Source organism: Populus nigra, chromosome 1, assembly GCF_951802175.1.
Source record: "Populus nigra chromosome 1, ddPopNigr1.1, whole genome shotgun sequence".
Lineage (NCBI taxonomy): Eukaryota > Viridiplantae > Streptophyta > Magnoliopsida > Malpighiales > Salicaceae > Populus > Populus nigra.
In genome coordinates, this window is record NC_084852.1 from 48859001 (window position 1) to 48871451 (window position 12451).

Sequence of the window (12451 nt, forward strand, 5' to 3'; positions counted from 1 at the left end):
ACAACGAAGAAGTAACTGTTGCTTCTGGCTATCAAACAAGCAGTCGTACTCTTAACAAGGGTCAGTATTGGATCCCTACCCCTTCTCAGATTCTGATTGGTCCTACACAGTTTTCATGCCCACTTTGCTTCAAGACCTTCACCGATACAACAACATGCAGGTATGTTTCATCAAACGAACCCATGATAATTTCAAAAGCTTACCTTTTACTCCTCGATCTCCCATCCCTTTCTATGTTTCTCCTTTTGATTTTGCAGAAAAAGAGAAAATTCAATTCTTATCCTTTGATTCAACAATTCACTTTTATTCTAATTTAGACTCTCTTGAGAGAAGAGAAGAGTAAAAATGGGACCTTACTAGGGTTTTCCCTTTTCTTTTCTCTACTTTAACACACATCTTTCCTCCTCTCTTGTTCCCCTCTTTCTTTCTCTCCTTTTTGCATGATTTGTTGCTCTGGGATTTATAAAATAAGAATAAATCAACCTGGTCTGACTGAGAATAAGATCAGTAGCTCTCTTTATGTGATTGAACTACTAAGGCATTATGCTTTTTGTTCAGTGGAGTATGTGTTTCACACATTGTCAGGAATGTAAAACCTGAAATTACAAGGTCATATAAATTCTATATTCAAACTTTATTTATACAGAAAATGATATTTTAAGAACTTTTAATGACATTAAATTATGGTTTAATAAAAAAAATTAGATGGTATCTTTGTTGTTTGTTGTAATAAATTATTTTTTTTATATCCTTGTATTTCACTTTAACAATATTGAATTTATGACCTTTTTAATATACTCTCAATACTTATATATATATATATATATATATAAAACAAGGGTCTTATGAATATTCATCAAACCCTGATCAGCAAACTAGTGTTTGCACATGAAAAGCCTAAGCAGTGTACCTTGCCTAGTCTGTTAGCATTACAGTTCAAGTAAAAAATGCAGTGGTCTGGGTTTTTTTTTTTTTTTTAAATCTTGACTTTCAGGTTAGAAAACCTATGTTTATATGTAATGATAATTATAGAGTGTTATTTCAATGAATATTAGTTCTTAAAATATATAGAAAAGATAAAGATAGTAATTGGGACATATGAGATATGTCCTTCCGATCTTTTTATATTATTGAAATGATAATAATTCACTCTAAAATTATTTTTGTTTTTCTCTTTGCATCGTCTATCCTGAAACACTAACGAAGCACAACTCCAGTATATAACTTTAACTTTGAGTCAGCGCAGATATATCAACAGCAACCTTGTAGCATCTTTCCTAGTTTATTTAAATTTGGATTCTCCTTTCTATCTGTCTTTACTTTAAGATACGGTCAAGTTGGCAACTATGTGTTAAGATAGTGTTGTTGTTTTTAAATATATTGGTTTTTCTTCTTTGGTGGTTTTTCATATGTGAGCATGGCTTGAATGTGTAGATGCATATGTGGGGGCATGGATCTCAGTATAAGAAAGGGCCAGATTCTCTAAGAGGTACGCAGCCAACAGCAATGCTTAGGCTCCCTTGCTACTGCTGTGCAACAGGATGCATAAACAACATTGATCATCCAGGAGCAAAGCCTCTCAGAGATTTTAGAACCCTTCAAACTCATTACAAGAGAAGGCATGGAATCAAGCCTTTCATGTGCAGAAAATGTGGCAAGGCATTTGCCGTGAAAGGTGATTGGAGAACCCACGAGAAGAATTGTGGCAAGCTTTGGTATTGTACTTGTGGATCCGATTTCAAGCACAAAAGATCCCTCAATGATCACATCAAGTCATTTGGATATGGCCATTCGGCAAATGGCATTCATTTCTTTGAATAATATATTAGAAAATAATATAAATTATATTTTAAAACTTTACTAAATAATTTAATTATTAAATTGAAATGATTTTATGATATAATATTATATTTTTAATGATGAAATAGTTACGAGTTGGAATTTTATTATTTTTATTTATTTAATAAAAATTAAACGAAAAAAAATATAAATCTGTAAAAATTTCAAACTTATTATATCCAAACAAATCCAGCCGCTCTTGAACTTCATTAGCGATCAAACCTTCTCTTGTACAGTTGAGATTGTCAAATTGTCAAAAACTTCTTCCTTGTTAATGGCATCAAAAGCAATCGAATTCTCAACCATCTTTTATTTCCTTCAACTTTTATTTCCTACCTTGTAAGATGATGGTCCTTAAAAAGATTCTGTATTGCCAAACACTTCACATCAGATCACAATGACATTCTCTCCCTGCTAAAACTAAAAATCTCACTTGACTTTGCTTAACTTTATGATTTTAGATTTTATAAAGTAAATTTTTATCTAATAGCTTAAACTGTTAGATAAAATTCTAATATATAATTTATATTATACTCTAATATAATATCAAAACCTTGATGACCAAACGGTCATGAGTTTAAAATTTACATTCCTTATTTATTTGATAAAAATTAAATATAAGATAAAATGAGTCTGTGTAAGTTTCAAGTTCAAAGAACTTTCACTTAAGGGGGTGTGTTAGAGAATAATATATATCATATTTTAAAACTTCACCTAACAGTTTAAACTATTAAATTGAGATAAATTTTTAAAAGAACCAGCGTCTTAAATTGAGCAAAATAATGAATCCATTCAGTGAAATTAAAGGCTAATATCTGTTTGAAATCATGATCTTGTTAATTTTTAGTTGATATCTCTTGTGTTTTACACAAAATCATGGATCTTTAGAGGAAGAAGCCTATCGAGGATTAGAGTTACTCGCTCTTTTCTTTATGTTTTCTGTCACCCCCTTTCCCACTTTAGTAGCTGTTTAGTTTAGAAGAATCCTCATTGAAAAATGTTGGACCAAGTTTCTGCAACTTCATTATGTGTCCTCTCTCTCTCTCTCTCTCTCTCTCTCTCTCTCTCTCTCTCTCCACACACACACACACACCCCGGATATCTGATTGTCTGAAATTGCTTTTATTCTAGGTTGTTCTCAATGTACGTATATGCAGAAACTTAAAAACGTATGAAGCATATGCCATGCATAGGTGCAAGAGGTTCATTGTGTAATAAGCTTAATATTAAACATGATTCGGAGAGTAATATGTGATTCACATCTTAATTTATTTTAGATTGGATTTTAAGTTGGATAAAAATAAAAGTTAACTCGATAAAGTTTTTAGTATTTTTTTTTAAAACTTGACTAAGTTAAATCTAAAAAATAATATTTTAAAAAATAATTAAAGGATGTTAATTAATTAATTTTGATATAGTGTGGATTAGTGAGTTCGACCCTTTTTCATATTAGTCCTCGAGCTGACTTGATGGATTTAACATGAATTTGATTTATATATGCAGATCAACTTCATTTACTAAAGAAGGAATTGCAAATCGGTTCCTTTATATCTTCATGGACTAATGTTGGAGCCTTTCACAGTTCTATGTACACAAGACCTATCCCACTTCGTCGATTTTTCCTTTTTAAAATAGCACATTTTTTTATAAAATAAATAATAATAAACTAACACTAGTGAAAACTTTTTTTTTAAAAAAAAAAAACGTAGCTAAAAAGACTGCAATTCTCACGTGATTTTTTTTTATAAAAAAAACCATATAAAAACCGTAGGTGAGTATATCATGAATTATGATTAGAATCACCGGGAAAATTAGATTACATGTTAATCTAGATTTTTAATTAAATTAGTTGAGTTTTTTCCTTCTACTTTTTCTTCAACTTAGGTACTAGGGTTTAGGTTAATCAGGTCTTGGGTTAATTTGTAACGTTATTAATTCAAGAAAAATAAAAATCAACACAAATTAAAAAAAAAACTAGTAAGTATATCATTTATTTTTCTAAACTAAATAGAAAAAAAATAAAAATAATTAAGGAAAAATAATTTTTTGTGAAAACAGCTTGCATCAATTCATAAATTAGAAATGTATTTGACTCGAAAAAATTGATTTGTTAGAAATAATTATGGAAATATTTTTAGATTTTATTTTGTTACTTTATGAAAATAAAATTAATATGTTGTATATATCCAGATATTAACAGAACTCTAAAACGCGTGAGATTTTTATTGTATATGAATATACTGTGGACTTGCACAATTACTTTCCACAGCTTTTGCTCTGCTTTTCCTTTAAATTATATAACTAAAAGGGATCAGTGTTTTACTGTCTGTAGCGAGGGCTACTATGCACTGTAAGTGCTTTCACTATGGATTGCACTGTAGCGTGGATACTGTAGGTTGTAAGTGCTTTTACTATGGATTATACTGTTTGGTGGGGGCATAGTAAGATTGCAGACTGCACGCCCTAAGCGCTTGGCTCAGGGGCGGAACTGAAATTATATAAGAGGGAGGGCCGATATAATTTATTATTAGAAAACTTATCTATTTAAAATAAAAATATATTATATTATCCTATATTTAAACACTAAAAATACAAAATAATAAAATATTTTGCAGGGGCTCGGGCCCCTGCCCGCCTCACCCTGGTTCCGCCCCTGGCCTGGCTGGAGGCACACCCCTTGGGGCTGTGACCACCTGGTGCTTGGGCGTTGGGCAGGTCACGCACACTTGCCCGCGCCCCAAGTTGCAGCCACCTAGCGCTAGCCGAGGCCCTAGCATGCAGATATCTGGCGTGGGTTTTGCCTAGCCTTGGGTGCTAGGGGCAGACCCACGCACCTGGTTGCAGCCCCAAGGCGAGCGGGTATGCAGCCCTGCAAGCCTGGGGTCTGCAGCCCCGAGCGCTTGGCCAGCAAACCTGCGTGTTGGGTGCAGACCTGATCGCTGAGGTATGTTCTCACAGTCTTTGGGTTTAGAGACCCATACGGTTGGATCGACAAACTCTACAGAGAAGAAAAATGAAAAAAAAATATAATAACAATTATTATTACTATTATTGTGAATAATTTGTTTTTTTAAAAAATTATTACTATAGAAACTTTGGCCATGCAAGTTTAATATTATTATTAATATGATAAATATAATTATTTGTATTCTAAATATTATTATCATTATTGTAATTAAAAGTATTAATATTAAGAATAGAAGAAAATTGAAAAAAAAATATAATAACAATTATCATTATTATTATTGTTAAAAAATTGAAAAAATATTATTGTATAAACTTTGATCATACAAGTTTAATATTATTATCTGTCTTATAAATATTTTTTTATTATAATTAAAAGTATTAATATTAAAAATATTATTATTTGTATTAAAAATATTTTTTTTACAATTAAAAGTATTAAAATTAAAAATAGTATTATTTGTGTTATAAATATTATTATTTTTACTATAATTAAAAGTATTAATATAAAAAATAGTGTTATTAATATCATAAATATTATTATTATTAAAAAAACAATAATAAATTTGAAAGGTAGAATTACAAATCATCACTATCATCATCAATAAATTGAAAAAAATTATTATTACCATCGAAGAAAAACCATATATTTTTTAAAAAATAATTAAAAAATATAAAAACTTGAACATATAAGTTAAATATTATTATTAATATTATAAATGATTATGTTGGGTCCAGCATGGTGCAGGACCCAAAATAGCCTTGATTCTCGGTCGGGTGTAGGACCAAAAATCGCCTTAAATCCTGCCGGGTGTAGGACAAAAAATAGTCTTGGATCCTGACTGGGACATGATTCAAAATAGCGTTGGGTTCTAGCCAGTGTAGGATCCAAATAGCTTTGGATCCTGCCGAGTGCAAAATCCAAAATAATCGTGGGTCCTGGTCGGGTAAGACCCAAATAGACTTAGGTCCCGCGGGCGTGAGGACCTAAATTTTTTATGAAAATACATCTCAACTTGTTAGTAGCAAATAAAACCTTTAATTTTATCAATTTAATGAATATTTCATTCCAAAAAAAAATGGATAATATTAAAATTAATTTCAAAACATATGCTATTAATTATTTTTAAAAAATTTGTACGAAAATTTAAATGAAATTATATCTTACATAATATAATTAAAAAGAGCAAAACTAGCTAATGAGTTATATTTTTTTTAAAAAAAAAGTTTTGAGAATTTTTTAAAATAAGTCAAACTCCATTTCACTTAATTTTGACCAAGTGGTTACATGTTGACCCCTGGTTGCAGCCTTTTCTTCTATTTTCCATCCCTTTGTTTCTGCTGTTATGTTAGGAAGGGCTGGCATCAATTGTAATAACTAAAGCTCTCATTTTCATCTATTTTGTAGAACTACAGCTTGTAACTTGCTAGCCCAGAAACCATTTATCTTCCATGCAAGCAGCAGAATACTTGGAAGCTCATTGAGCGGCAACACTATGATAAATGAAACGAACTTCATCGAAGAGCATGCAATCCATAATTGTTCCCCTTGTCAACCCTTACTGCCATTTTAGATTTTCACACTAATCAAAGTAAGAAGATCAGTACAATTTTGAGGTGCTTAAAGCTGGAAACCGCCATGTTCTCAAGGATTGTGCCGCCAGTTCTGGCGAGGTCAAATCATCGGATTTCAATGTGACATTACACAGGCACCATGCAGCACGACCTAGTTCTCTCTGGTTCGGGAATGTACAAATGGTTACGTAGGTTGATTAAGCTGATCCACAGCTACAAGCTCATCTCCTCAGGGAGGCTGATTTCAAGAAAATATAGGCTGCAGACCAGTATCAATACATGTGAGAAAGATGATTCGGATTTTGTGACAAATAATAATAATAATAATAATTAGGATCTTGAAATAGAATCATGTACAGTACGAGTTCTATTACCTTGCCGACATGAAAGCCATACCAAAGAATACAGCCTTGACAGCTTGTTTCTGACCCGCATAATCAAATGCCAGTGGCAGCATTTCATGCAAGGTTAGGAAAGCCATCACTCCACCAACTGCAAATGCAACATAGAGTTATTGAGATTGAAATAGCAAATTAATTTTCCTAAATCATCAGAGATAACTGAGAAATAAATGGTACGGCATACCTGATGCGAGCAAACCCTCAAGAATTTCAGGACTTAAGCTGCTTGGGAATAGATATGCTGCAGTTAAGGAAAAGGACATTCTTATTGGTCAAAATTAAATGATATCCCATGCTTTGGCATCACAAGCAATAAAAAGAAGTTGTCATACCGACAAGCACCACACCAAGTGGCTCAGCAAAACCAGAAACTGTCGCCAATTTGAATGCCTGCCACTTGCTGAAATGTGTAAAGAAATCAACCAGTTAATTTATATTACGAGTACAATGCAAATAAATTCTAACATGTAGAAATAGCTGCACAAAACATGTAGCCAAAAAACATCAGAAAGAAAAGAAACCAGAACACTATAGTCAAATAAATGAGGGTACCACTACATATCTAATCACTCCGACCACCTAGGCAGGTGGCTGCAGTCTGGAGCCAAAAGTTGTTGTATGCACTCAATCATATGATTAAATGATATGCACTAAAATCGTAGTATGCTTTCTTTTGTTTGAAATCCTTGCCTTCTTCAGGACTTGAAGATTAAGGCCAAACAAATAGTGTTAGTGAATAGATTCAGGGTGCCATGGTAGCCACTAATGCTACCCCGATAACAGCAGCACTTCTGATTTTCAAATTTAGCTACAACACATGGACATAACATACAACAATACAGTTGCTGCCTTGACCATCTTCAGCAGTCCTCGTAATATTCAAAAAATTAGATGAAACTCCAGGGCAGTTTCTGACCTCTATGCTCATTACTCGGCCACTCTACCCTGCTAGCTCCAGAGTTAAGACAGTAAACAGGGCATCTATCTCCACCTCTACCACCACAATGGTCATGTCACTATTTTGTTGATTCTTATTTCCAATAAAGAACCTTTTCAAGCTACTTCCACATAAGACATACTTTGGACCAATGCTTTCTAAAGCAGGTTTTACTGATGCTTTAGAGATCTGAAAAGTACAGTGCCTCGAGAGATTTTTACCTCTGCGTTGCAAAATATATAGGAAGTGCAACAGCAACACCCTGTAGAAATGAACATAAAGAAGTTCAGACAAAACGGAAAATCCCCCCTATTTATATATTTGTAGATGGGAAAAAAGGATCACGTAAGTTATAAATAAGTAGCTTCGTGTCTAAATACAGGGAAGTCTGGTAACCAAGGTTTTGGATATCAACCGGCACAAGAGTCCGTGTGGGGACTAACCGCAAAAAATCCTGTGTTAGGGTGGATCCTAAGTACAATATCATAGAACTTTCAAAATAAAATAAAAAATATATCCACTGCTCTGAGACAAATCTTATCATAGGATAAATTGTGCATCGTGTCTATGAAACCAGAAAACAAACTTAAAACGCATTAATGCTGACAGCAGAACACTTCAATTTTTTTAATTCCAATCCATAAATATTTGGCACTGAAAATGTTTGAAGTTTAAAGGGACCAACTTCATTCGGGAAGGAAGCAACCACTTTGAAGAACCAATAGCATATGCAAAAAGGCAATACTACAGAATCAAAGAAAACATACCTCTGGAATGTTGTGCAAAGCAATTGCCAGAGCCAAATTAAGACCAACACGGAGGCCCTAAAAAAGTATCATTAAAAGAAGATGACAAAATTGACTTACCCAAGGATAAGAAATAAGCTTCCAAAACTCAAGACCCAAAATTAAAACAATCATAGTTAACTTCCAATTGCCAATTGCATTTAATTGAAAGAACATGCACACTAAGATTAATATCTAAAACCAAGTGGTACAAATTTGGTTACATCCAGGAACTGCCAAATATTGAAGTGTAACGTGACCGCAGGCAAAAGTATAGGAAAAAAAAATCTTTGACATCTTAACCAAATATCCTTTGCTGTTGTAGTTTGGCAATTCATGATAATACTTTGAAAATCAATGAATTTGTTTCTTTCAGATGCAGAGCAATTGTATCATTAAAAAAAAGGAACTGAATAACTGCTTGATTGGGTGCCCATTGAATAAATAGTGCAGCTGAATGTTTCAGTTTTCTCATCTTCAAAATATCAATGTTGAATAAACAATCTCCATAGCACAGGAATATTTTATGACTTAACACAGTTAAAATGGCATGCAAATGCAACCCAGGAAACCAAAGAAACCATTCAGGTAAAAATAGTGTGCATGTATAAGGAATTGTGCAGTACCTTAGTGCTAAATTGAAGCTCAAATTTGTTCAACAAAGTCACACATTAAGATTTTGAGAAAGACCCTTTGTGTTCCTTTTTTTCAGGATAAATCTTGATGCGTATATTTCATTCAAGACAGGTGCATTTTAAGACTGACATAAGCACTAAAATCTATGTAGATATGTTGCAGCTGAATTGAATACTGACACTACAGAGAGATACAAATAAGGCTAAGGCTACCTTAATTGATCCAAGGAACACAGCCATTCCCTCTGGAAAGTTATGCAAACTTATTCCTGCAATCCATGAAAGACAAGATTCAATCCAATCAGACAAGTTTATGAACTTTTTCAAAAAATAGGAAGGTGCCGAATTTACAGTTTCCAATTGGGGGACTGAGTCTGATATCTCGAGGTTTCGTCAAAGAAAAAACAAGACAAAAACAAGGCTTGAAAGCAAATAAAATTGAAGTTGGATAGTGATAGAACAGGGTCAGGGAAGGTAGTTATACCTATTGCAGTGATAATTCCACTGAACAAAACTTGACGACGATGCTTTTTCATTATGTCCTTTCCCCCTTGGTCGCCATTTTTCTGTTCCCAAACAAATTGCCAAACTGTCACTCTACATTCTAATATTCTAGCCACATCGTGAAAGGCACAAAACATTTAAGTATTAGAAAACTGTATCACCCAGAACCTTTTTACTTTTAACATCTGAACTTGGGGCAAATGTTGGCTCTGGGATAAAATTGGCAATGATGCCAAAGAATACAACACCTCCAAAAAACTGCAAAGCCAATTAATAGAAGAAAATGACAGGTATAAATTAATAAATAATGTCTAGTAAGAAATGCAATTGGATTTGATGAAAAAAAGGAAAGATATGGCTAACCCAGAGGTTGCCTTTTAAGAACCCAATTGAGTTGATAGCATTATGAGCAAGATCAAGGAATGATATGCTCAGCATCAGGCCTGCAGCAAAACCCTGCATAGAGAAGTTTAGAAAGTGTTAATGCAAAAACTTTCCCCTGGAATTTAAAATCACGTTAGGATCATTCATGGTAACTCCATGCCACAACATTCTTTCATAAACATGCAAAGAAACCACTATCCTTTCATAGGGTGATAATACACTAAAGTGGGATTCTTTTCCTTGCAACTACTTGTACCTGTAATAGTCCAAGCATCTTCAAATTGGGAGCCTGAAAAAGAACTACAAAGAGTGCACCTGTTTCATAATCCAAGAGATATAATTAGATTAAAGAACATGTAATCCTGAAGTAGCTTCATCTGATTAACAGGCATGATGGAGGAAAAAATAGTATCCCAATAAAGAGTTAAATCACCTTTTAACTTAAATCAGATTTGCAATGAAGATATAGAAAAAAAATGCTGGTGATTTTTGTTTCTGATTGAGTTTGTTACAAATTCAATATCACATAGTGATCATTACAACTCAACTGAAGAGATTCTTGATCCCAGCAAAACCTCAACACCAAAAAACACACTACCTAAACCTTCAATAGTAGTATTATTTTTCCTTTCATTCAAATGTGTGAAACCATATAGGAAACAGGAGAAATCAGTGTCCATACACAAAGTCGGCGAGTAGCCAAAAGCAACGATAGTTACTACCAATGCAAAATAATCAAAACTTGAGGAGTAAAAATATTAGTCAGTAGTAATATCTGAATTTCATGCCATATCATGTAAACAAGTGTTATTAGCTAACCCAATGAAGTACTCAAACCACCCAAAACAGAAACACCAAGCACGATCATCATGAAACTATCCATGGAGATACTCTCACTTGGACCGAAATGTTAATAATATAGAAAAATATGAGTGTTGGGACTTGGGAGGTGTAATGTATGCTGAGTATTACTACTATGGATTACATACATCCGCATAAACCAGCCTTCTGAAAGAAAGGAATATAAAAAGAATGAGATGGTTTCATAAGGTGATTCAATAAAAGGAGAAAATAAGTTGATCGTTCCTACCACTGCATTCTATACAGTCAACCTAACTTTTAATTGTCCTCTTGTGCAGCATTTGATGAACAGACTATTCCCTCACTTATACTGGGTGAAAATAGAAAGTTTGCCTCAACATATCTCTTACTGTCCCACACTTGTCAGTTACTACCTCTCCCTGTATGAGCTGCTTAGACTAGACTAAGTAAATTAGGTAATAACCACTTTCAATAGAAGCTTGAGTATTTGTTTTGTACCTGTCTGGAAATTACGAATCAGGCTAATGAATTTATTTATTTACTAAAATCAAAAAATCATTGTCCATTCCTTGATGATCATCTTACTGAAAAAAAGAATCCCTCCATTCACCAGTTCAAAAGCATCCTCAATAATTAACTTCTCTATATATATAGCTATTGGTTTTGGACTATTATAGACTCCAAACATATACGCACGCAGCCTTCAAAGAGAAACGAAATATAGAGAGAAAGAGATGGTCTCTTAAGGTGATTCGATAAATGGAGATAATAAGTTGATAATTGTTATACCGCTGTCTACAGAACTTTTAATCATTCTATAGAGCAACACACTGAATTGAATTGATAGTTCCCTCACTTATACTGTGCAAAAAACAGAAAATCCGCTGCCGAACTTATCTCTTCCTGAATCGTACTAATCAGCTACTGCCTCTCTCCATATGAGCTGCTTACACTAATCTTAGTAAACCAGCTAACTTTGTAAGCTTCGACAGAAATTAAGGCTAATTGGTTTTGTTTCTTTAACTTGATATTCAAAAAAATCATTGTCAACTAACTCCATTCGCAAGTTCTGAAGTATTCCTTACTAGTTCAATCACTAGTCTTCATTATACATAACCAGGAACTCTCAATCAACTTCTACATTAACATCCCTAAACTTTTAAATTTCTCCTTGTTTATAATTCGGATTCAAGAAATCACTCCACAAGTAAAAACACAAAAAGATGTTTCTTTTTTAATAACCCATCATAGAAAAACACAAAAAGTTGCAAGCTTTTATGCATAGCTTACCTATAGAAGTGCTTAATCCACCCACAAGAGAGAGAGCCAATGCTACCATAACTTGAGAATCCATTGAAAAAAGATGCTTCTTTTCGCTATATGACAACGACCCAATAACTGATTAGAGCTGATATATATATGACCACTCCACTGAAGGAGTGATTGTGTTTAGAGGGAAACAATATAAAGAGGAGAAAGAAGGAGATTGTTTGATAATGAGTAACACGACAAGTTCAAGGAAGAAGACTTTCCTTACAGTCGATACCAAACTCATTACTGTCGACTACGTTGTTATTAGCATATTTATAGGAACCGAACTGGGAA

The 12451-nt window shown here is 33.4% G+C and overlaps 1 protein-coding gene and 1 pseudogene across 1 annotated transcript; one reads left to right on the forward strand and one right to left on the reverse strand.

Annotated features, from left to right (window-relative positions):
- The window catches only part of LOC133682667 (zinc finger protein WIP2-like), a 3711-nt pseudogene extending 1073 nt beyond the window's left edge, over positions 1 to 2638 (forward strand).
- Positions 2639 to 6270: 3632 nt separating this feature from the next.
- LOC133694961 (zinc transporter ZTP29) lies at positions 6271 to 12451 on the reverse strand. Its single transcript, XM_062116664.1, has 12 exons — positions 12137 to 12451; positions 10281 to 10339; positions 10004 to 10096; positions 9809 to 9898; positions 9621 to 9702; positions 9350 to 9405; positions 8484 to 8540; positions 7938 to 7978; positions 7112 to 7179; positions 6964 to 7020; positions 6753 to 6870; positions 6271 to 6637 (listed from the first exon to the last, which is right to left on the reverse strand). The coding sequence occupies exons 1-12, from the start codon at positions 12198 to 12200 to the stop codon at positions 6592 to 6594; spliced, it is 831 nt and encodes a 276-aa protein (XP_061972648.1). The 5' UTR covers positions 12201 to 12451; the 3' UTR covers positions 6271 to 6591.

Bases quoted from the DNA above. Each gene is read 5' to 3' on its own strand.
- LOC133694961 (XM_062116664.1), bottom strand. From the start codon at position 12,200: ATGGATTCTCAAGTTATGGTAGCATTGGCTCTCTCTCTTGTGGGTGGA. The intron at 10,097-10,280 runs GTACAAGTAGTT...TTCTCTATGCAG, and splicing joins AGATGCTTGGACTATTACAG to GGTTTTGCTGCAGGCCTGAT. The intron at 6,871-6,963 runs GTATGCCGTACC...TTGCATTTGCAG, and splicing joins TGAGGGTTTGCTCGCATCAG to TTGGTGGAGTGATGGCTTTC.